This window comes from Hetaerina americana, unplaced genomic scaffold (assembly GCF_022747635.1).
Source record: "Hetaerina americana unplaced genomic scaffold, ioHetAmer1.1.p SCAF_37, whole genome shotgun sequence".
Taxonomy (NCBI): domain Eukaryota; kingdom Metazoa; phylum Arthropoda; class Insecta; order Odonata; family Calopterygidae; genus Hetaerina; species Hetaerina americana.
Genome location: NW_027286952.1, coordinates 2,781,512 through 2,805,179, shown reverse-complemented (window position 1 = coordinate 2,805,179; position 23,668 = coordinate 2,781,512). Strand labels below are relative to the sequence as shown.

At 44.1% G+C, this 23,668-nt stretch overlaps 1 protein-coding gene across 1 annotated transcript in view; it reads right to left on the bottom strand.

Moving 5' to 3' along the window:
• The window catches only part of Awh (LIM/homeobox protein arrowhead), a 37,653-nt gene extending 22,807 nt beyond the window's left edge, over window positions 1-14,846 (bottom strand). Inside the window, exons 1-3 of the mRNA XM_071589350.1 lie at window positions 14,775-14,846; window positions 14,491-14,684; window positions 6,752-6,864 (exon numbers count right to left, since the gene is read on the bottom strand). Coding sequence (XP_071445451.1) covers window positions 6,752-6,864; window positions 14,491-14,684; window positions 14,775-14,846 — 379 coding nt within the window. The remainder of the gene's footprint in view (window positions 1-6,751; window positions 6,865-14,490; window positions 14,685-14,774) is intronic.
• Window positions 14,847-23,668: the final 8,822 nt, after the last annotated feature.

Below are 23,668 nucleotides of genomic sequence, written 5' to 3'. Positions count from 1 at the left end.
GAGCGAAGGAGCAAGAAGGAGGTGAGGAAAACTTAAAAATCCTTAAAAAAGGATGAGGTTGCAGTTGCCGGAGAACACGGCCCGGGTTGGAATGGGAATGTGCAAAGGGTGGGTGAGTGGGCAGCGGAAGAGGCAGAGCGGTTGGAACCTTCAACCCATACTTTGGCGCACGCATTTTTTTGACAACCCGGGTTATGGAATAGAAAGACATGGAGAAAGAAGGTTGGAAATCGAGTGTGCGAAATCCACGCTGAACTTGAACACTGCAAAAGACGCCAACCCGGTTGATGACGTTGAGAGTGACCATAATTTGGTGGCGATAAAATGTCAACTTAAATTTAAGAAACGGAACATCAGGGATGAATCAGACTCAGGGGTAGTTGGGCAAGCGGGAGGGAAAAATTGGAGGTGGCAGTCTTTTTTTAAAGGATGACAGAAAGATCTGAAGGAAAAAGGGGATCGGGATGGTGCGGTGGCTAAAATACTGACTTCCCACTGAGAGGGCCCGGGTTCGAACCCATGCACATATTTTTTAGTGGTATCCCGACCCCTATTTGAGGTGCTTTGTGGAAAGCACTTTAAAGAATAGATTGGCTTGAGGCATCACTTTGTGGAAGCGATTCTGTGTTTTTTCTTTTCGCTCCTGTGGAAGCGATAACCTTGGCTTCACCTGATGATGACTTCGTAAGACGAAACCTACGTCGTAAACAATAAGTGAATAATATAATATATGTGGAGGGACAAATTTTTCTTTTCCGAGAGCATTTTGAATGAATATGGATGAATGACCTCAGCTGTCAGTCGCCTCCCCTAAAACTATTACTACTTCTAGGAAAAGAAAACAGCAGGGGATCAAACGAAGACGGAAAAGCAATTAGAACGAAATAGGGGAAGTAGCAGGTGAGAAATGGGTAGAAGGCAAGAGCCAGACTCAAAGCAGTGGCTCACGAAATAAGCACCGGTTCGCAAACTATTAGAGGAAAGGAGAAAGTACAACCAGAAAGAAAAGCAGAGTAAAAAAGTAATTAAAAATAGAAATATCCGTAAGTAATGCCAGGGAAGAATGAAAGAAACAACTCAGGACAGAGATTCAAGACAGATTATGAAAGCCAAAGGCTCAAGTACTCATCACTCATTGATATCTGAAGTGAGATCACTTCAGATATCAATGCACAAACGGCATCGTCACAATGGAGCGAAGACTCCCTTACGGGTAAATCATGAAATTTATCAGCAATCGATAAGTAACTACGAACTGCCAATGTACGTATTGCCATAAGTATTCCTGTGCCTATGAGGACTAAGTTGGATGGATGCGAAAATGTTGGAACAATTATCAATAAATATCGCACACACCGAGAAGGAAAGGAAGTGCTTCCAAAGGGGAAGGAAGAGGATAGAGGAAGTTTATGGACGATCACGACCTGAATTTTTATTATTTATTTATTTTATTTTAAGAGAAAGCAGAAGATATACTTCAAACTTCGTGGGATTGTTTGATGTCCATATTGTGTGAGTTTGTAATTTTCCCGAAGAGTTAGAGAAACCATTATGAGATTTCTTATATTCTTATGCGATAGTCCATAAAGATCCGTCTACTTGCGTGATTCCCATTACTTCAACGAAAGCACTTCATTGTGCTGACACGAACGGAATACAAACTAACTAACCAGGGCAAAAATTGGAGTTGCCTATGACGACCTAAAGGGCACGCAGGCAACACGGGGGAAGAGTTGGTGGGAAAGGTTAAATGAAGTCGCAGTCCCGCACCAGGAGGTGTCGTGATGGGAAGGAGGCACGGATGTGTACAAATGTCACATATAATCTTCAATTCTTATTATGTTTATGGTTATATATATATATATATATATATATATATATATATATATATATATATATATATATATATAACCATAAACATAGTAATCAACCCGAAGGTCGGCTTAGTAGGTGATGGTAGAGATCACCCAGTACTAAGCCCCATAACGGCGCGTGAAAATTCACACATCAGGGTAGGGGGGCCAGTTCCTTTCCCTGTGCCGTTATGGTTTCCCAGGAAGACCTGGTACCCGAAAAAAATATATATATAGTAAGTGATTACTTCTATATCTTCCGATGAAGACGGAGTGATTCCGTCGAAATATCAAGAAAATACGTGTGAGTGTTCTTTTTTGTGTTTCTATATTGTGTGTTACTGTGTATTGTACTTTTCGGCACTTCCGTGTTACGTCTACGAAAGCATATATATATATATATATATATATATATATATATATATATATATTTATTTATATATATAGATGGGAATATGAAATGAAGGAAAGTTTAAAATTTAGAGATTCCTGCATGCAGCATGCAAAGCATACTCATGCTTTGCGACGATGTAGCACCTTCAATAGGTAAAAGAAAAAAAAACTCCATGGATGATGATGCTGGCCTTCATGGAAAACGAATCAAAGGAATACAACTGTGACGCCTGCGTAAACAAAACCAAAATACTGACCCGTGGAAGAAGGAGAGGAGAACTCGTACGTGAGACTAGAGAGGCAACAAACAAATGCGTCCGAAATGGGAAAGTCTGATTTCAGCACCGTCAATAAGGTTTTGAGGGGGTGATAATAAAATTCTGAGCGGCATCCATAATTCTCGGTACACCACTCCCGCCTTCGGAGTGGTGTCCACCGGGATTTATAATCATTCCGGGCCGTTCCCCATCCGGGATTAGAGGGGGAGTAGTGTATAGGAGGGGGGGATTGGGAGGGAGGGTGGGAATGCCATATTTCTGTCGGTGGGAATGTGTTCGTGCAGAGGAGTCCTTCCGTCGCCGTCAGATGTCACTGTCGGCCATTGTGGGGAGAGAGAGTGACAAATGAAAAGGAGCGAAAAGGAGTTTTGCAGAGTCATCTCTTCGGAGGGCGAGGGGAGGACGAGGAGGAAGGCTTGGGAGGCCGCGAGAGGGAGGGAGAGAGGGGGAGAAAGAGAGAAAGAGGAGGTGGTTGGTGGTGCGGGGGAGTTCGTCCTGGAGACCGTAGAGGCGGATGAATGTCACTTTTGTTTGTTTGTTGTTCTTCTCCCAGCGGCACGGGGAGGAGGATTATGCGACGGTTCCCGGGAGGGCATCGCGTCGGTCGGTCTCGGAGGGGAGTGGAATGGGGGGGTGGAATGGGGGGGGGGCGTTCCAGAGAGTCACGCTCGCTAACGTCATCGACGTACTTCCCGTCGGCCGGCGGCGCCCCGGCGACACCATGGGAACGGGGCGCACCACTCCGGAGTGAGAATCTGCGGGGAAAACGTGCCGCACCACTAATAAGGGTAGTTTGCTTTGCCCCTCTCCCTCTCAACACGGTCGACATTCAGAATCAGGATACCTACATGCACACAACACACGCCGAATCGAGGGAGGGGCCCGAGGTATGTATTGGAACGGAACGCGAGGCTTGTTTTCCCGTCCGTTCCCGTGGGCCGCCGTCTCCGCAGTGTCCGGCCGGCGGGTCGCGACGAGGGCGATACGCCGTGACGTGCACTCGAGGGATGTGGAGGAGGTGAGTGGAGTGGTGGGGGTGCTCGGAGGGAGTCTGGTCAAGTAAGGTCGCCGCCTATTATGGGCGATGTTTGCAATATACTCATTCAGTTTTCCCGATTGACTCTATCAAACACCTTTTCGAAATCTACGAAACAGGCGAATACGTCCTGATTGTATTCTGCGAGATAATTCTCGTATATTCCTCTCCATTAGACACCTCATCATTGCAATGACATCACATGCATCTCTCCACTTCCTGAAGCCAAACTGATCATCCCCGAAGTAATCATTTGCCATGCTCACCAAAATCTTGTTGATGATTCTGAGAATATTTGTATGTGTGTTTGTGTGTGTGTATATATATATATATATATATATATATATATATATATATATATATGTATATATATACATATATATATATATATATATGTATATAATACATATATATATGTATATATATGCATATATATATATATATATATACATATACATGTATATATACATATATATATATATATATATGTATATATATACATATATATATATATATATATATATATATATATATATATATATATATATATATGTATATATCCCCGGACTACAACCTTCACGTGGTGGAAGGGCTTGTGCGTTCCGATGACCCCTAGAGCTGTGCTGGCGGGAGTAATAAAATTTGCTCCTGGTAGGGTCACCCATGCCAGATAGGTCGGAGGTTAGGAGCCAGACGAAAGGTAGTCCACGCAGCGTCTGTTCCTCAGTGAGGCGGCTGCAATGGCGTCTGACCCCAGTGGGGCGGCCAGTAAGTGATGGTGTCACGTTAAAAAACACTATTGAGGAAGGCAACAGGAAACCACCTCAATTATCATTCCCAAGATTTAAATGATGGACAAAACAGAGATTTTGAGTCCTGGCAACTACGGGCCTCGGCCCATTCGGCCGTGTGTCGTGCGCGGCAGGGGGGAGGAAAGGCTGTATGCGAGGCGAGATGGAAGGATAGCGGGGATTACTGGAGTGTTCAGTTTAGAATAATATACAGCGGCGGGGACGAGAGCCAACGAGGGGTTGCCATAGTATTCAATGAAGAGGTAGGAAGAAGCGTAGTCATTAGTATATATATACATAATAGGTTTCATATATAAATTTATATAGTATATTTATGCACACACAAAGAAAACATGGAAAAGAGTATTTTTGCTGGAAAAATCACCAAACATTTCATTTCCGATCGCATCAAATTTACTGAAACGTGGATACCCAGAACACTTTAAAAAAAAAAGATAAATCTACCTTCTGCCATTAACTACACTCCAGGTCCAAAAGGTATCATACCCGACGCAATCAACCCATGCACCACCTTGTATTTTCCACGGAGAACATAAATTTAAATGTATGAATGTTAAAAATCTTTATCTCATATGAAAAATTAAGAAATAAACTTTCTCCCCATCCCCTAATTGCCCTATCTATCTTTCAAACGACCCGAAAAACATGTTGAATTCACAAGACCTTAATTTAAGACCCTCTTGTCGCAGTCTCTCTTCACTGCCCTTCTGTGCTTAGACCCCCATGTTAGTGCCCTCTCATCCGCTCCCTCCCGTCATTCAAGCGCGCACTTCATAGATCACTTCGTAATTGCACAGCAAAGCAACCAGCGTAAAAACCCAATTGTAAACAGACTTCGATGCCATTCCATTTTATTTTGCAGGGACATTATACTTTGCATTTGTAATTATAACCAGGAATATTGTTTTACAAGTATTGTTTGCATGTATTGGTATGTGTATGCATTGTGTATTGTGTATACATTGTGTCATAGTTAGCAATTGAAATATACAGCTAATGTATTTTGTTGCTGTACGTTAGCCCTAAGATACTACATGCATTAAAATGCAACAATTTCAGAGTGTGAAAATCATTCGCATTGACCAGGTCAATGCGAATGAAAAATTCCAAGAAACTGGTGGAGAAGCCGCAACGGTAACTTTTTTTTTACGGAGACATCCACTAATATGCATTACAATGCAAAAATTTCAGAGTATAAAAATCATTCGCCTTGACCGGGATTCGAACTCGGATCTGGGTCAAGGGGAATGACATTTACACTCTGAAATTGTTGCATTGTAATGCATATTAGTGGATGTCTCCGCTAAAAAAGTTACTGTTGCCTCATCTCCCGCAGTTTCTTGGAATCCGCATGCAAAAGTTTTATTCCTTTAATGCATAATTTGTGAAATGTATCTGTAAGTTTAATACTGTAAATATGTGACGAGGGGTTAGGTGGTAGAACAGACCCCATCGCCTCAATCTAAGCCCCAATACAAAGACGACTATGTCTCTACCTCGAGGTTGTCACCTCATCTAATATGGTTTCTCCACTCCCACACCGGGAGCGGGTCTCGCCTCTCCAGCAAAGTCATCCTCATCCTCATTTGCATTGGAAAATGTGCATCGAAATCCCCCATGCATCTCCCATCATTAGTTTCCGCTTTTCAACCGAATCTGCATTCCTGTCCAACCTCCATATCCCTGGTGCATTCTGCTCCCTATTGCGTACCTGTCGATCACTGCTTCTCCCTGTCCGTCCTAGGATATTGGCGCCCATTCCGCTGCTAACATGAAAATAAGGTCTCATAAGCCCCCATACATTTGTGCTTTCAAGTCCTACGAACCTCCAGAGCGCAACAACGTGAAATACACCCTCCCTTTCCCCAACGCACACCCTATCCTGACCCCTCAACCTATTTCCTCCTTCGCCCTTCAGTCAACTTTGGTTGACTCTCTCGGAGGGTCACCGATGAGACGGTCCAAGGGGCGCGTTTATTCTCTGCTTCAATGACCAAACAATTTCCCTATTCTTCTTGCATGTACACACTTGAGGCTTCTCCAGTCACCAACACGCAAAGGCATGGTAAAAGTGATATTAACAGGTCTGTCATCAATTGTTTCCTCCTTGGAACGATTCTTTGCCCAACGCATTTTCTTCTCCTTATGTCTCCTTACTACGAGTACCTAGTCTCCTTACGTCTCCTTGTGCCGCCTCCCCATTCAACGTACCATTCCCCATTCAACGTTTAACTTAACCTTTCTCTTCTCGAAAACCGAATTACCTATATTTTATTTAAGTTTCTTCTCATCCCATACCTATCGCACCTTCCCAATGTGTTCAAAAATGCTTGCGACCCCTTGGCTGACTGACGACCTAAAGTTTGGTCCTCGGCAAACCTAACCGATTAGATGAATTCACCACAACTTTCAATCCTAGCTTCAGTTTTTCTCGTGCCTCCTTAAACAATTCCTCCACAACTTTGGCTCGAATGAAGAATTCATCGCTGCAACTGAAGCTCATTTTGAGGACGAGGACAAATCGTTATACAAGCATAGTGTCCAAACGTTAGAAATTAGCGTTGGAATGATTGTATAGCTCTTGAAGGTGATTATGTTGATGAATAAAAATGAATTTGTCGAAACAAATGTTGTTTTCATAGTTAGTCCCGGGGCTTATTGGGCGATGGGCTGTGGGGGTAACACAAACTAAGAAACGACTCAACCAAATCAAAAATGACCGCACACCTCGGTGGAAAGTGTCGAGGGCTCTCGGAGGCCACCGCTCGGATTGCAGCTGTTGTCAAGAGGGTGGGGAAGATCTGGTGATGGAAGATCGTCGCTTGTTGATCGTACGAGAGATTAACCGAAGAGTTCGTGACAAGCACAGATTCCGCACGTGCAATTTAATGCGAAGGCTAGAACATGTGCAGAGTGGCTACGAAATGTGTGCCCTTTTGTATGCGGAACAGAATGAACTCCCGTCTTGAGGATAAAAAGGACTTGCCGGCCATTACCAACACTGATCCTGAGACAAATTCCAAAGGAACTGCGGGAGATGCCGCAACAGTCATCATTTAACGGAGTCATCCGCTAATATGCATTTCAATGCAACAATTTCAGAGGATAAAAATCATTCGCTTTGACCGGGATTCGATCCCGGATCCCTCAATATCCGGCCGAGTGCTTTAGACTGTTAAGCTATAGAAGCGTCCTCTTAAACTCTTAAATTAACTGGCTAAAGCACTCGGTCGGTTATTGAGGGATCCCGGTTCGAATTCCGGTCGAGACGAATGATTTTTACACTCTGAAATTGTTGCACTGATCCAGAGTTTTTGAAAACCGTGATAAGTGGGTATGATTCACGGGTGCATGGGTATGACTGAGAAACAAAAGCAGAGGTGTCGCAATAGAAGCATCCCGATTTGCCATGGCCGAAAAAAAGGGTGACCCGTGCGAAGCAAAATCAAGGTGATGGTGGTATTGTGTCCTTTGATCTGCGTGGTAGTATGCATAACGAATGTGCACCAGAAGGTCAAACAGCAACGAAAGGGTACCATAGACAAGCTCTCCGCCGACTTTGTCATGATGATTTGGAGCAAAAGACCAGAAATGTGGACGGAGACAATGTGTCAGTTGCGTCGTGGTAATTAATGCTCCAGTCCAATCATCACACCTGTTCTGGATTATTTTGGCGAAAGATGGAATTCCGGTCGTTTATCAACCTTCCTCCTCTCCGGACATGGCTCCTTGCGACTTCTGGTTGTTTCCGGAATTGAAGTTGCCATCAAAAGAGTTCCATTTTGAGAGTGGGGAAGGGGAGCAGTGCAAAAGGTGAGTGTGAAGATGAACACCGCTCCCCAAACCGAAGAAGCCTTTCAGAAGTGTTGTCAGCAGTGGAAGGATCAGTGGTCTAAGTGCGAGGAGGTGCAACCTAATTTGAAGTGGATTAAGGTCCCAATCTCGTCATATAAGTAAAATGTTTTCCAGCCAAAGGTCGGACGGGTTTCAGACATACCTCGTTCTCCAATCATCTCTAATGACCTACATTAGTTCTTCTCAGTTCATTTCTATCAATGGCTTCCTCGAATTCTACGAAACATACCATTATATCCTGATTATATTTCATGTTCCTCTCTATTAATTACCTCATTACTGCTATGACATCACGCGTGCCCCTCCCCTTCCTGGACTCAAACTGATAATCCTCTAAGTATTCATTTGCCCTGCTCTCAATCCTTCTGTTGACGATTCTGAGAACTGATTCAGCTGCGCGAAATGTAAAAGCTCTTGTTTTGTAATTCTCACAAATGGCTGTCAACCCTTTTTTGGAATAGGACCTAACACTGATCTGTCGAAATCTTCTGGCCAAATTCCTTCCTCATAAATACAATCATCACTCTTTCTCGCAGATTCTTCTGAACCTTCATGAGGTTCCGAGAAAATGTTGTCTACCCCCAAGGATTATTTTCGTTTAATTTGCTCAATGTCCTTTCTATCTCGTTATCAAGTATGCGTGGGCATAAGCTATCATCATCCACGTCACATTCTCTATGTCTAAGCTCGTTGGCCATTATGGAACTACATGGAGCTAATTGGAACTATGTGGTAAAGACATTAGTTTTTGTCATATAGCTCCTCTATGTATTTCTTCCTTTTCTCTTGTACATTCTCAGGTTAAATTAACAATTTTCCTGACTTATCGCTAACAGTTTGCAGAAGACAACACAGCCCTTTTTACTTCCGGACAGTGTTTTCACCTTCCAGTATAGCGCACGCATTTCATCTTTCCTTTGTTTTCTTTTCATATTCTCGCGCTGCGTGTTTTACCACGCTACTTCAGCTCTACTTTTTCCGTCTGAGTTTATTGTTCAATCATTTACACTTCCTGCAACCTATATTTGTTTTTAACCTATTCCATTTCCTCCTACCGCCCATCTTTCCAATAATTTTGTCCCTCCATCCTTGTTTTTTTCCTATTCACTGTTCCTGCAGGTCCATTTGAGGCTTTGGATATCCCGTTCTTGATATGTGAATACATTTTCTATAGAGTACCCAAATTACTGTCCTCATGCATCAAATTCTCTAAAGACTGCTGATTCTCCTATTTGGGCGTCCCAGTTAATGCTCCGACATAATTACTAATTATGGTCTGAGTCCGCAGCCGATTCTGGGAAACTGTGTGCATTGATCACGCTGTTCCTAAATCTGTATCTAACCATGATACCATCCGTTACCATTCTAAATCCTCCAGAATTTTCTATGTAACCAATGCCTTGTGTGGCGACTAAATCAATTATTCGTTATGATTAACTCCTGTCTCCTGCGGAACTCGATTGCTTTCCCATCCGCCATTCCTTGTTGCGAAAATGTAGTTGCTTACCTCACTATCATTTCTTCCGTGTAGTTTTCTCGAGGTTTACCACACTTCTTCCTATTTTTTTACCCAATATCATAGCCATCCTTCGCTGGCTCTCTTCATCTCGGCTGTGCATCACTCTATAACATTGGCTTCAGTAATACCTGTGATAACAAGTTCAACAGATTCAGGCTTGAGGTCGTGGAAGTTCATCATAATGAAATAAGGACAATTTGCACTTTTCCACAGTTTATTTAACGTACGACGCGTTTCAACTCACAGAGTCATCATCAGGTACAAGACAAACTAAATAGTAAGGAGACCTTATTTATATGTACAGAAGATGTGGTTGGGGAGGGAGAGTCGTGTAGGGGAGAGGAGGAGGGGGGGGAGGAGAGGCGGAGAGGTTATAAAGAGCGAAAAAATGGGGGGTTAATGACAGGAAAAACCGCAAAGTGGGGGACGAGGGGCTGGAGTATCGGGAGCGGGTTGTTGTATAGCAGGGGGTTAAAGGCTTAAGGACTCCCTAGTGTGGAGTTTATGATATCATAATGAAAATGCTAAAGAACAAACTCCAGAGAATTGCCATTTCCTAAATTTGCCCTCTTAGGCCCGCTAAAGACAATACAAAAAAGTGGTGTAAATTATTATTTGTTGGTCCCCTCACGGACAAATTAGCCAGACGTTTCCCCAAAGATACATATAACATTTCTCTTTACAACCCCTCCACACTAGGGAGGATATTATGCAGAAATAAAGACAAGTTGGACCCCCTCCTTCAATCCGGTGTGTACAAAGTGAAATGTGATTCCTGTGAAAAGTGCTACATAGGCCAGACTGGGAGAGGTTTCATCACGAGAGTGAAAGAACATAAGAGATGCTGGACATGAGGTGATGAAACGTCTCTCCTAGCCAAACATCTAATAAGGACATCACATGAGTGCAAGTTTGTTCCGGAAATCCTCCACCTGGAGAATAAGGGGATGAAACTTGACACATTGGAACAATTGGAAATACTGCAGGAGGACCACAATGTTCTCCTAAATGAACAAATTTTTGTGAACCATTCACCCCTCCTCAAGATCCCTTTCACGATTAATAAACTCAAGAATCAAAATCCTACTGCCCCTCCTCTTTCATGACTTCACCCTCCTACCTTCTCCTCTCTTCCCCCCCCCTGTCAGGGTCTCTCACTGCCCACTACCACCGGTCATCATATTTTACAAGAATTAACTAGTGCATTCCCCCCCCCTTCCCCCCCTCGCAGCACGTGGCTCATCCCTTCCACTAAAACCAGCAGTGGGCTCTGCTTCCCAGAAAGTTACCTGTTTAACCCATCTTCCCCCCCCCCACTATCTCCTACTGATAATTCCTTCCCTATGTCCTTAAGCCTTTAACCCCCTGCTATACAACAACCCGCTCCCGATACTCCAGCCCCTCGTCCCCCACTTTGCGGTTTTTCCTGTCATTAAACCCCATTTTTTCGCTCTTTATAACCTCTCCGCCTCTCCTCCCCCCCCTCCTCCTCTCCCCTACACGACTCTCCCTCCCCAACCACATCTTCTGTACGTATAAATAAGGTCTCCTTACTATTTAGTTTGTCTTGTACCTGATGAGTTGAAACGCGTCGTACGTCAAATAAACTGTGGAAAAGTGCAAATTGTCCTTATTTCATTATTCACCTGTGATAACGTTTACATTACATAACGTGGAAATTGGATAATGTTAAGCGAGAGATGGAAAGGGGAAAAATAGATATTTTAGTTCTATGCGAGGCGAGATGGAAGGATAGCGGGGATTACTGGAGTGATCAGTTTAGAATAATATACAGCGGCGGGGACGAGATCCAACGAGGGGTTGCCATAGTATTAAATGAAGAGGTAGGAAGAAGCGTAGTCAACATAGAGCAGGTAACGGATAGATTATTACTAGTAGAGATAAAAGCAGAGCTGACGACCTTGGTTATTATTTAAGGATACATACCACCGAGCAACCATAAGGAAGAAGAGGTCGATAGGATATACGATCAGTTAGAGGACATAATCGCGTGTGTTCCTGCAGGGAAACATTTGATAGTGATGGGGGATTGGGATGCGACGACGGTAGGCGAAGGAAGAGATGGTGGTGAGGTGAGGGAAAATGGTTTTGGCATGAGTAATGACCGTGGGGAGAACGCAGTTGAGTTCTGCAGGAGACAGGGGTTAGTCATCACCAACACTTGGTTTAGACACCACAAAAGACGCTGGTATACATGGAAAATGCCAGGTGACTCAGAAAGGTATCAGCTAGATTAATTCCTGGTAAGGCACAGGTTTAGGAAAAGTGTGATAAATTCGCACAGCTTCCCGGGAGCGGATGCGGACTCTGACCACAATTTAGTTGTTATGAAATGTAGCGTCCGTTTCAAAAAGATAAGGCAGGGGCGGCGAGTTAGAAAATGGAATGTAGAAGCATTGAATGGTTTGAAAAGGAAGGAGTACAAACAGGCGGTAGAGAAAATCATGGAGGATGGTAAAGAGCTAAGTACTACCGAAGAAAAATGGGAGAGTTTTAAGAAAGGGTTGTCTAAAGCCGCAAAAGACACTATTGGAACCGTTAACGCTAAAAGGACTAGGAAACCATGGATCTCGGATGAGATGATTACAAAGATGGATGAGCTGAGAAAATGGAAGAATGTAAATACAGAATTAGGCAAAATGAATAGTAGTAGTTTTTAGGGGGAGGCGACCGACAGCTAAGGTCATTTGCGCCATAGGGGATGGACAGGAAAGGATGAAGGGTGGAGAGAAACCCGGCGTCGGCATTAGCCTGCTCTTTACGAAAGGCGCCAAGGGGTCCGCAGTTTAACGTCCCATCCGACGGACGGCGTACTCACTCAAAGTGCCCTCCACAAAGCACCTCAAGTAGGGATCGAGATACCTCTGAAAAATATTCAACACCGCCGGGATTTGAACCCGCGCCCTCAGGGTGGGAAGCCAGTACGATAGCCCCCGCACCATCTCAATCCCCGGCAAAATGAAGTACAAAGAATTGAATAATAAATTGAGGCGGGCAACAAATAAAGCAAAAGAAGCATGGTGGAAAACATAGTGCGAGGATAAGCAAAGTCTGCAGAGGAAGGGTGAAATTGGTGCGCTGTACAGCAAAGTTAAATCTTTATCGGGAAGTAAGAAAGGGAGATCTATGCTAACAGTTAGAAATAAGGCGGGTGAGCTAATAGTTGACAGAGGTAAGATCGAAGAGAGAGGGAAGGAGTATATAGAAGAACTGTATAGTAAAGAACTTAGACATAGAAAAGGAACATGACGTAGAGGAAGACAGCTTAGGTCCAGGCATACTAGAAAATGTGATTGAAAGGGCATTAAGGGAGATGAAACTAAATAAGGCAGTGGGGGTGGATAACATTCCCGCGGAACTATTGAAATGTTTAGGAAAATGTGGGAGGAAGTGGCTATATGGGCTGATTCGTAGTATTTATGAGAAAATAATATGGCCGGAAGACTTAGTGAAATCAATTTTTGTTCCTATTCCGAAAAAGGTAAAGGCTACATCATGTGAGGACTACAGGACAATAAGTTTGATATCCCACGCAGCTAAAGTTATCCTCAGGATCATAAACAAAAGAATAGAGAGTAGGGCAAATGATTACTTAGGCGATGATCAGTTTGGGTTTAGGAAGGGGAGAGGTACGCGTGATGCCATTGCAGTAATGAGATTATTAATCGAGAGGAATATAGAACACAACCAGGAGGTATTTGCCTGTTTCGTAGATTTCGAAAAAGCGTTTGATAGAGTGAATTGGGAAAAACTAATCAGTATATTGAAGAAAATAGGGATAGATTGGAGGGAAAGGAGGCTAATCCACAACCTGTACATGTCTCAGACTGCTCAGGTGCGGGTGGGGAACGGGGAGTCCGGATGGGCAGTGTTAGGAAGAGGTGTAAGGCAGGGTTGCCCATTATCACCATCGCTGTTCAACCTGTATGCAGAAGAAATGATTAAAGAGGCATGGGAAGAACTGGAGGTAGGAATGAAAGTGGGCGGGGAATTCGTAAAATCAGTTAGGTTCGCTGATGACCAAGCTTTAGTTTGTCAGTCAGCCAAGGGGCTGCAAGCATTGCTTAGTGAATTGGAAATTCAGTGCGACAGGCATGGGATGAGAATCAATACTAATAAAACAAAGGTAATGCGATTTTCTAGAAAAAAATGCTTATGTATCTCGGAAGTGTTTTGGACCAACACGGTTAAAGTAGCAGGGACGTATGGAGAAGAATTGCGCTAGGTAAAGAGGCTTTCACAAGGAGGAGGTAGTTGTTGACATGGGCGTTGAGTAAGGATGTTAAGAAAATACTCGCAAAAACTTTGATATGGAGCGTGGCTATGCATGGCGCGGAAATGTGGTCATTGAAGCGGGAGGATAGACGTAGACTGGAGGCTTTTGAAATGTGGGTGTGGAGAAGAATGGAGAAAGTGGAATGGACAGAGAAGAAAACAAACGAGGAAGTACATGGTATGGTGGGCGAAGAGAAGGGTTTGTTGGGAGAAATCTTGTGGAGGCGGAAAAAGCGGATGAAGGGCGTATTTATTGGCAGTGTGATGTTGGAGACTGTAATTGAGGGGAGAATGCTAGGCAAACGAGGAAAGGGCAGGAATAGGATGGACGGGGATTTTGTCGTGTTTGATGTCGCTTGAATCGTCTGCACGTACATCGCTCTTCCTCGAAAGCGTACGCACCTTTGCTTGCCCGCACACACGCACACACACACACTCACTCACTCACTTGGCGTAGTCGACCTTGCAGTAGACACTGTCCTCCCGGATGAAGCAGGAGGGCTGCCGGTCCAGGGCGAGTCTGCAGACGCAGCAGCGGAGGCAGGCGGCGTGCCACGCGCGACCGCTCACCTGCAGCAGGTACTTGTCCGTGATGGCCTCCTTGCAGGCGGAGCAGGACGCCGATCCACAGCCCTCCTCCGTCTGTCGAAGGAAAGGGACACGACCACGTGATGATGAGTGACCACGGCAAGTTCCTCCCAACCCCCCTCCCACACACAAACACAAACATACACTGATGCGCAGAGGAGGAAAGATGCGCTCAACCTCCTTTGATCCACCCCCATTTTTCATATACTTTTTCATTCCGCGGTGGCATCATCAGGTAGAAGGTAGAAGCGAGATGCGCAGGCTTCTTCTAGAAAGTCTTCCTGCAATACGCGCAAATATGCACGAATGACAGAACTTGCTCACGCGCACGTTGTGAATATGACTTAACATTGTAGCGTTGGACATCTCCCTCGAATTGGAAATGCACTTGGTGACACGGAGGAGGGGAAGGGATGCATTCTGGGAGGAAATCGCGATTGTACGACGGTCGAGGGCACAGTCGTGGGGAAAGGGGTCGGGGGGCGACACCACGGGGTTCTCGTGGTGCGGTGGTGCAGAGTCGCAGGCAGTGAGTGCCTTGCTGGTCGCCATGAGGTCGCACCAGAGCCGTTCGTGGCTCCGCCTACAGTTGCTCCCCTGCCAAAACGGGCCATCTCTCGCTAAGCGGCAAAATTCAAACTGCATCTTAATGGCAAAATATGACGGATCTGCAGAAAGTAACTTACGTTTCGGCTTAGCGTTGTGATGGGTGGGAGCAGAGCCACCAACTTGGTGTCTAAACGTCCCCCTACTCAGTACGCATCCTGCTGTGGTAGTGTGTGTAGACTGTGGTAAAACTACTTAGCTCCCTGCTAACTGTTAAAATGTGTGCCGCAATAGATAATTGCTTACTGTGGGTGGTTGGTTTCCGAGACCAGTGCTCGCTCATGGTCAGGTTTGTTCGCCGTTGAAGTTAGTGTCGGAGGTATAGAGGAGATTTACGTGAAGGTTATCGCCGCAGGTGAAATTTAACTGATCATTTCAATCCTGATAGCAAAGAACAATGCTCTGTGAGGGAATTTCAAGCATCGCAAATACTAAAAAAAGGCTGGGAGAGTTATGACCACATAATTTTTGGACATACAGGGAATGGCGCATCTGCAGGCCGTGTCGGCGCAAGCAGTTATGAAAGGAGTACACGGTATAAATGTAATGAAAAATATCCAATGCCATAATATCAAGTTAAAAAGGTTTTCGCGTGAATATATCGCCTCTGTGAGTGTAAATTTGTATGTGGTTTCATTCTTTTTTTACGAGTTTCGACCTAAAACCCCCCACCGCTCGCCACCGAGGCGGCATTCGGGGTATTACTTAGACGTAGATGAATCGCAAGAGGTCACATTTCAGATAAATAAACTGACTGATGCAACAAGATGTATGACTGCACGTCTGCAAATGTTATTAGAAATGTCGTGGAGAAGTTTGTTCCTCATGCCTCCTTGTAGTCTAAGCCTCTCTTTATGACCCCGTGCGACTTATTTCCGTCCCCCAAATGCAATGAAACATCTTCGTGGCGAGCGTTTGACATCAATAGATAATGCAGTGGCGAAGACTGCTGCCGGGGCGATTTTGCTGGGCCCATCAAAAATGGCATCCGGAATGTCTTCAAAGGTTGAAAAATACGTGGAATGAGTTCGTTTCATCCAATGGGGACTAATTTGAGATGGGCGACCCTAATGTAAAGTAATTTAGGTATATTGTTTGCGCTCGCTTATGTTTCGCCTCTCCTCCCTTCTAAATTCACACTGTCGACCCGTTTTATTTATCATGTAACAATTTCACCACCCAAGATTTATCCTACCTTTCAACAAATTTAATTTTTCCCCTGTCCATGTTCGTTTCTCGTTTTTTATTGTCATGCTGTTATTGTCTTTTGTCCTCTTTCATGTTTGTTATATTTTTCACGGTAAATTGGCGCTAATGCTGTATGTTTGTTTTATGTTGTATGAATGTTTTAAGATAAACAAATATTATGATGCTTTTTAATTGGACAACTGTCACAGGTAGGATAGATACGAAACGAGATACGTTACGTTAGGGATCTCGTAATAAATGCCTGAAATCGCGAGTTATTTTTGCATTGATAACTCGCGATGGAACTTCAATAAGAATTATTTGTCGTTACCGCTTGAAGGGGAATGGTTTGTGGTTTCTGTCCAGACAGCCTTGCTTCCTGCCAAACTCCCCCTTCGAGAGTACTCCTTCCCTTGCTCAACACTCTCTACATCCATTTAGTTTTGATCCATCTTCCTTAAGCGCCACATTCCCATCGCCTTCAGTCTCATTTCCTCTGCCGCACATTTCACATTCGCAGGAATAGAGACTCAAACAATTTCTCTTTTTTGCATTCCGTTCAAGCATTGTTTTTTCTTAGAAGCTGCTTCTCCTGATGACAAGCCATTCTTCGCCATCCTCGTTCGACTTCCCTTTTCCCCCTTGCTTCTTCATTCGCAAGTGAAGTTCTTGCCTAAACAGGAAAACCATTCCGCTTGCTTCAGTGCGCCCTTCCCTTGTCTTATTTAGAGATATTCCTGCTTACTCCGGCTATACGTGGGCCATTACCTAAATTTTAATCTTCTTTAACTTGAATTTGTACTCTTTAATCCTTTCTCCGTATTTGCTGGTATTCTCGCAAGGTCTCTTTCTTCATTGTAGATTTTCCACCTCTTAAAATCATTCTCATTGACCCGGATTCGAACCCATATACCACAATGTCCGGGCGAGTGCTTTCAGTGGTTAATATACACTGTTATATTTCTGCATTCTGGTGCACATTAGCAGATGACTCCGTTAAAGTGAATGCCGCGGCATCTCAAATTATAGAGATTATTCGTAGAACACATTCACGAAAGAAAAAAACGATGATGATTGCAATGGGATAATGGTTCCAACATCCATTTTGTCCCCTTCTTCAAATTACTCTCCATTCGTTGCTATGCACTTATTTCATCTTATTTTCCAATGTTTAATGCACCATTGGAAGTCCTCGGCAGTTAAGTTTTCTCGCTGTTTCTTACTTGATGGTGTCCACATCTTCCCAGTGATGTCCCCACATCACATTTTTGCATTTTGGGAAGAGGTAAAAGTCGCAGGGGGCGAGATCTGGTGAATGAGGAGGGTGATCATGGATGGTGATTGAATTTTTTGCTGGAAACTGGCGAACAATCAATGCTAAATGTGCAGGTGTATTGTCATGGTGAAGGATCCATCCATTATGCCCGGTTGAAATAGTATTGTTCACTGCTGATTTTCCTATATCCAGTTCATCAGCTATCATTTGGACAGTTTTTCAACGATCAGTAAGGACAAGGGACCGCACACGATCAATGTTGTCGTCATCACAGGTGATTGAAGGTCGTCCCCGGCCTTGAATCATTCGTGCCATCCTGTCGCCCATCTTTAAAATCCACTTGAAAACGGATGTTTTATTTGGAACATTATCACCGTAAACAGCTGTCAACATTTCAGTAATTTCTCGATAACTTTTACCACATTTCACCAAGAAACTTGATATTGATTCGTTGCCCCGTGATTTCGCAAATTTCCATTTTAGAGAAACACTAAAAACAAGGACAATATAAACAAACATAACTGGCATACCATGCGCACAGCTCGACGACCCGCCAAACACAGACGGCTCATTGGATCTCAGGCAACTAGCGCCGCTAGTGGGCGGGGCTATAATCCACGTCATTGCCCCAGTTCGCGCATTTATTGCATAGGCCACGTAGATTTCAGCTGGGTTTGTGAAAAGTTGTTATGAACAACGTAGCATTGTCACGACAAAATTGGAAGAATTAGGATGGGAGCCACGAGTTGATCGTAAGTTGAAATACAGGTTAAAAATATTGGTTAAATTTGAGGCAAGTTACTTATCTGAGGAAGTTAAAGAAGAAATATTACAGGCCCCGACTTACTACTGTAGATCAGATCACGCAAGTTAAATCAGGGAGATAGATAGAAGAACGGAAAGCCATTTTTTACACGTCTAATTGAAGATCAGAATCAGAATACGACGGCGATCGCGTAGGAGATAATTAGAATTGGTACTGTGCGATATAATTTTATTAATATCGTATATATTTTTTCGATATCCCGCATGCATTTGAAATAGACTCATTTTTAGAACATTGTGCCTGAATGGTTTCATTATAAACTTTTTTAATAATCTTTTTATTGAATATTTTTGCTTTTAAGTGGCTTCTTTCGTGTGAATGATTTTGCTTAGGTGCACGATCGAGCCGATGGTGGTGTAGTGACTGTGCTCTAATATTTTGGATACGCTACTAAGTTTATCATAAAAACGTTTTACAAATCCAGCTCCTCTGCGCTGCAAGCGATCCAATTCGGCAAATAATTCAACTTTGTGAGAATCCCATCTACACTATATTCTAAATAAAGTCTAACCAGCGACAGATAACACCTCTCTTTAACCTTTTCATCACATTCACCCAGTACTCATCTAATACATCCTAATTTTCTTACGAGAATTACCTTGACCGCACATTCCTCACGTACTATGTTTCGTCCAGGAGAGATCGTGAGTGAGGGTAACACCTAAGTATTTGATCGAGTCTGCACATTACATCTCGGTGTTTCCGATGCAGTAGGCGTTCGGATGGGAATTGCTCTTTTTCCTAAAATTCGTCTCTAAGCACATTTTTGAGTGTAAACATATATACCAAGTGTCGCACCAGCGTTGCACTGCATTACGGTCATATGAAAACGCTGTTTTATCCTCTTGGATTCGGATATTTCTGTAAACCACTGCATCGTCGGCAAATAAAGGTATCTTATCGCTGACTACTCAGTTAATTTCACTAACGTAAACAAGGAATAAAAGCGGTCCGACAATGGTTCCCTGAAGAACAACCGAAATGACTTCTACTGCAATAGAACTAACTCCACCGATGACTACTTTTTGTACCCGACCATTTTAAACGTCTTCGATGCAATCCAGGATGTTTTTATCTAAAAATTAACTGAAGAATTGATTCTAAAGATTGGTATCGGTCCATTTCAGACCAATCACTTTGATCTTTGAACGTACATCAACCGGTATCCTTGGGCCACGGCGCTAAAAAGTATTCGCATGAAACGGCAATAGAATGCAATGCCGTGATGGCACGGACAATCGCCGATGAAACCGTAATGGCTTTCGAATGTTATTTCGTCTATTAATGCCTTCATCTTTCATTGCACGCTATTACTTCCCACAATACTTATTCCTTACGTGCGCATGTGGACATATAAGGATTACATTTTACGCGGGAGACTTATTAAACCGGTCTCCGATGGAAATGACACGAAGACGCATAAATAACGAAACAAGACCGCTTCAAGTTAATCCGTCAATTCTTATCATCGGCCGCTGCTGCGCTCACCCCCCGTCGACATCGGGGCGAACCCACGGCACCCCCACCCCCCCTGTGAACCCCACGGCCTCTCCTCCCCCTCCCCCCCCCCTGCAGCCCGCGGTCCTTCTCTCCTCTAATTAACTCCACCCCATTCGGAGCGGTCCATCCCGGCCAAACAAAAGCGTTTCAATTAATTCCCAAATTGCCCCCTACGTCGGTCGCAAGTGCTCCTTTCGAAGGCAACCCGGCCCCACTTCAAAACCCTTTCCCTCTCGACCACCAACGGGCACCCGCGCGGGTGTCCCGGGAGAGCCACCATCACGGTGAGCGGAGGAACTGACGGTGCCGAAGCGAAAACAAATGAATAGTACGTATCCATCGACACGACCGACCGACCGACTAGCAACGGCGAGAGAGGCGAGAACATCCATCTCATACCAAACACATACGATTATAAAACTACGCACGCGAGTGTCGAGGCATGAACCCTGGCACGTGGTTGAAACAAGGATTTCATTGATGTCGGTCGTCCCGGGTACCGCGGCTGGCTCCCGGGCGACACCCGGGTGGGTGGCGCTCCTCATGAATGGGGGTTTGCCATCGACACCACTGGTGCACGTGTTCGTCGTGTACCAGAGAGTGGGGAGGCGCAAGATTCGATGCTTCGCTCTTAAATATTATGCGCGATATCAACGAGTAGATGGGTTGCCTGGCAACGGGGGGAGGGGAGAGATGCAATTCGCCAGCTCGTTCATCTGCTTGCGCAGGCCTCATTAAGGATTTGAACCAAACCGGATACGAAACAAGTGAACTTCATTCGAGTCAAGGTGGCGTCAAAGGGAAATTCGCTCCGAAGGAAGTGGACTGTGAAGTCACTGCCAAACGGTACACTTCAATCACGGGCAGCGGCGGAGATCCGATGTTTTCGTACCATCCAACTCAAATGATCTCGTGATCGCGACGTTCCTCACGTGAGTCACTTAAAGAAGCGATGTCAGATTGGCGCATCGAGGAAATGGGTTCACGTGCATCTTCACGCTTCCCTCTAAATAACATTAAGAATAAACGCGTATCTCCTTAAACCTCTTTCTCTGTTACAGAACAACACTGGAAACGAGACTAGGGTCCCATGAAGACTTCAGCGAAAATAAGCATTGACTCGAAGCCCAGAGGGGCCTTTGGAACCATTTCCCCCCTCCCTCCCACGCACATACACGCGGGTAAAAAAGATGCTCGCAGTTTTCGGCAAGAAGTTGAGAACTCAAGATTATGCTTGAAGAATAAATGAAGCCCAATAATGTGTGCTTTTAGGGGGATGCGAGTAACTGAAACAATTTTTCGGTGACGTGATGACCCAGTGAGAAGATGGTTCGACAATTGACGCTCATAATCCGATTGCGATGCTTGCGAACTTGCAAAAAATAGAAGCGGTGCGATTTCATAGTGGTAAGAACGTCTTAGGAAACCGAATGGCTGCAGAATGAAAGGAGAAAACCCCATAAACTCTCTGCTTAACACTACTTAGGACTTAGTTCAGGGTTAGATACACCCTGAACCATGCAGATCAATCGATGGTCAACGGATCTATCTCATTCCCGTCAGAATTAAAATTACTAAATACACTATAAGTGGTTTTGAGCAAATGATTCGAAACGAACGATATTCGTCCGCAAATGCTATAGGCTGTTTGTGCTTTAATAAATATATGGATAAATTCCATTGAATACTTGGGAGTATCGTTTTTTAGTAATAATTAATGAGAAGTAACGGTTATATCTGGCTAAAATTTATTCTGCATATTAGCTTATCCTTATTCACATAATACTGTAAATTACAGCTATTAATGTTGATTTGTTTCTATGCAGGAAACCGTCGATTTAAGTAACTCACCGCAGTATGGAGAAAATGAAAGCTTAATGTACGAGGCTCGCGGTGTGATCATGTTCCTTCATTTGAAAGGATACAGGGCCCAGCAAATCATTGATTTAATGATTGTAGTCAATGGAAATGAAAGCCCGTCATCATTCAACACAGTTCTGAGGTGGGAAAGGACATTTCAAATTAGCAGCCAAAGATCCCCCACAAACGATCCAAGAAGTGGAAGGCCATCATCACTCACGGACGGACGATCTTAACACAGTGAAGAAGAAATTGGAGGACTTTAAATAATTGGATTAAACAGCAACCATCCAAAGGTTTCATGAATGAGACTGATCTTAGCTACAGCCGTGCGTGGAAAATTATTCCTGAGGAACCGCACACGTCTCAGGTGTTAGCACGCTGGGTTCCAATACAACTGACTCCTTTCCAGGAGTAAACACGGTACAACATGCTTTCAAAGCGATGTGCTTAAACATTTTACCACATCCACCGTATTCGCTCGATCTCACCCAAAGCAAGTTGTCGTTTTTCCAAAACTAAATAAATTTCGGGTCGGGAGATTTGACAACAAAAATGACGTCATTCAAGAAGTGGAACAATGGTTTTTGGTGCAATCTGCTGATTTCTACAATGACGGCCTCCGAAAGATCAAGAAATGTTGGGAGAAATGTATAACTATGCACGGAGATTATGTGAGGAGGTCTTAAGAATGGTAGATAAAAATTAAGTTTCTATCTCGATCACTATTTATTAATAATGAAAAGTTTAAGATGCCCTCTCGTACGTTCGATTCAGGGATATGAACAGGGAATAAAAGACAAGTTTTAGGTTGAGGTTCAAAACTTTCACTTCCTTTGGCTCAATTCCTCTAAACTGCCCATTTATCAAATAGTTCTTGCCTTCACCAAGCTCGGTCACCACTTCTTAAAAGTACACTTCCTCCGTAACACTCCTTATCTTGCAAGCCTCTTCGACCACACTCAGCCATTGCTTCCTCGGTCTTTCTCCTCTCGAGGAACCATACAAACATCGTGGGCCGCGAATTTTCCACTCGGGCCGCTCTTGCACTCAAAAATACTATCAGTACCAAGGAACCCCTCCAGAGCTGTTCGCGGGGCAATGTCATCGACGCTGTGAAAAATGTGTACGTCTATAACGAGATTATATCGATCGGTAAGCGGAGTTTCCATTACCTCGTGAAAATATTATGTCAGAAAAATATTCGGATATTTTAGACATGAGCGTATCCAAGCACTCACGCTTGCGTCGCTTCATTATTTGGAGAATAAATGATGTATTTTCAACGAAGAATTTTAGGTGATAGGCCCCTCACCACTTTCTGTTGCTAGTAATCAAATTTTTCTCATTGGTTGAAAAATAAACGCCACTCTTCTATATGCCGTGGAGCCATCGTCAGGAGAGTTCTAGATTCCCAGGACCCCCTCGTCACAGGGGCCGTGGGGGGGGGAGGGCTAGAAGGGTTTGGCGGGGTCAAACAGGGTTGGTCTCATCCAACCGCCCACGCGTCCAGGTGTCGCCCCACGGAGACCGGGAAACTCTAACATCACCTCTCAGGAACGCACGTGGTAACGGCACTTGCGATGGCAATGGCGTTGTTGGTCACGATTGCGTCCGTCAGAGCGGAGGACGCGACCGATAAATATAAATACATTTCCTCCTCCAACGGCGCGAAAAATCAAGGAAGTGAGTGATCAAGGAAAATGGAAATCTATGATTCCATTCAATTTCTATTGTGTCCATTCGATAAGAATCTCACCTACTCGCGAATGTGCGACGGAT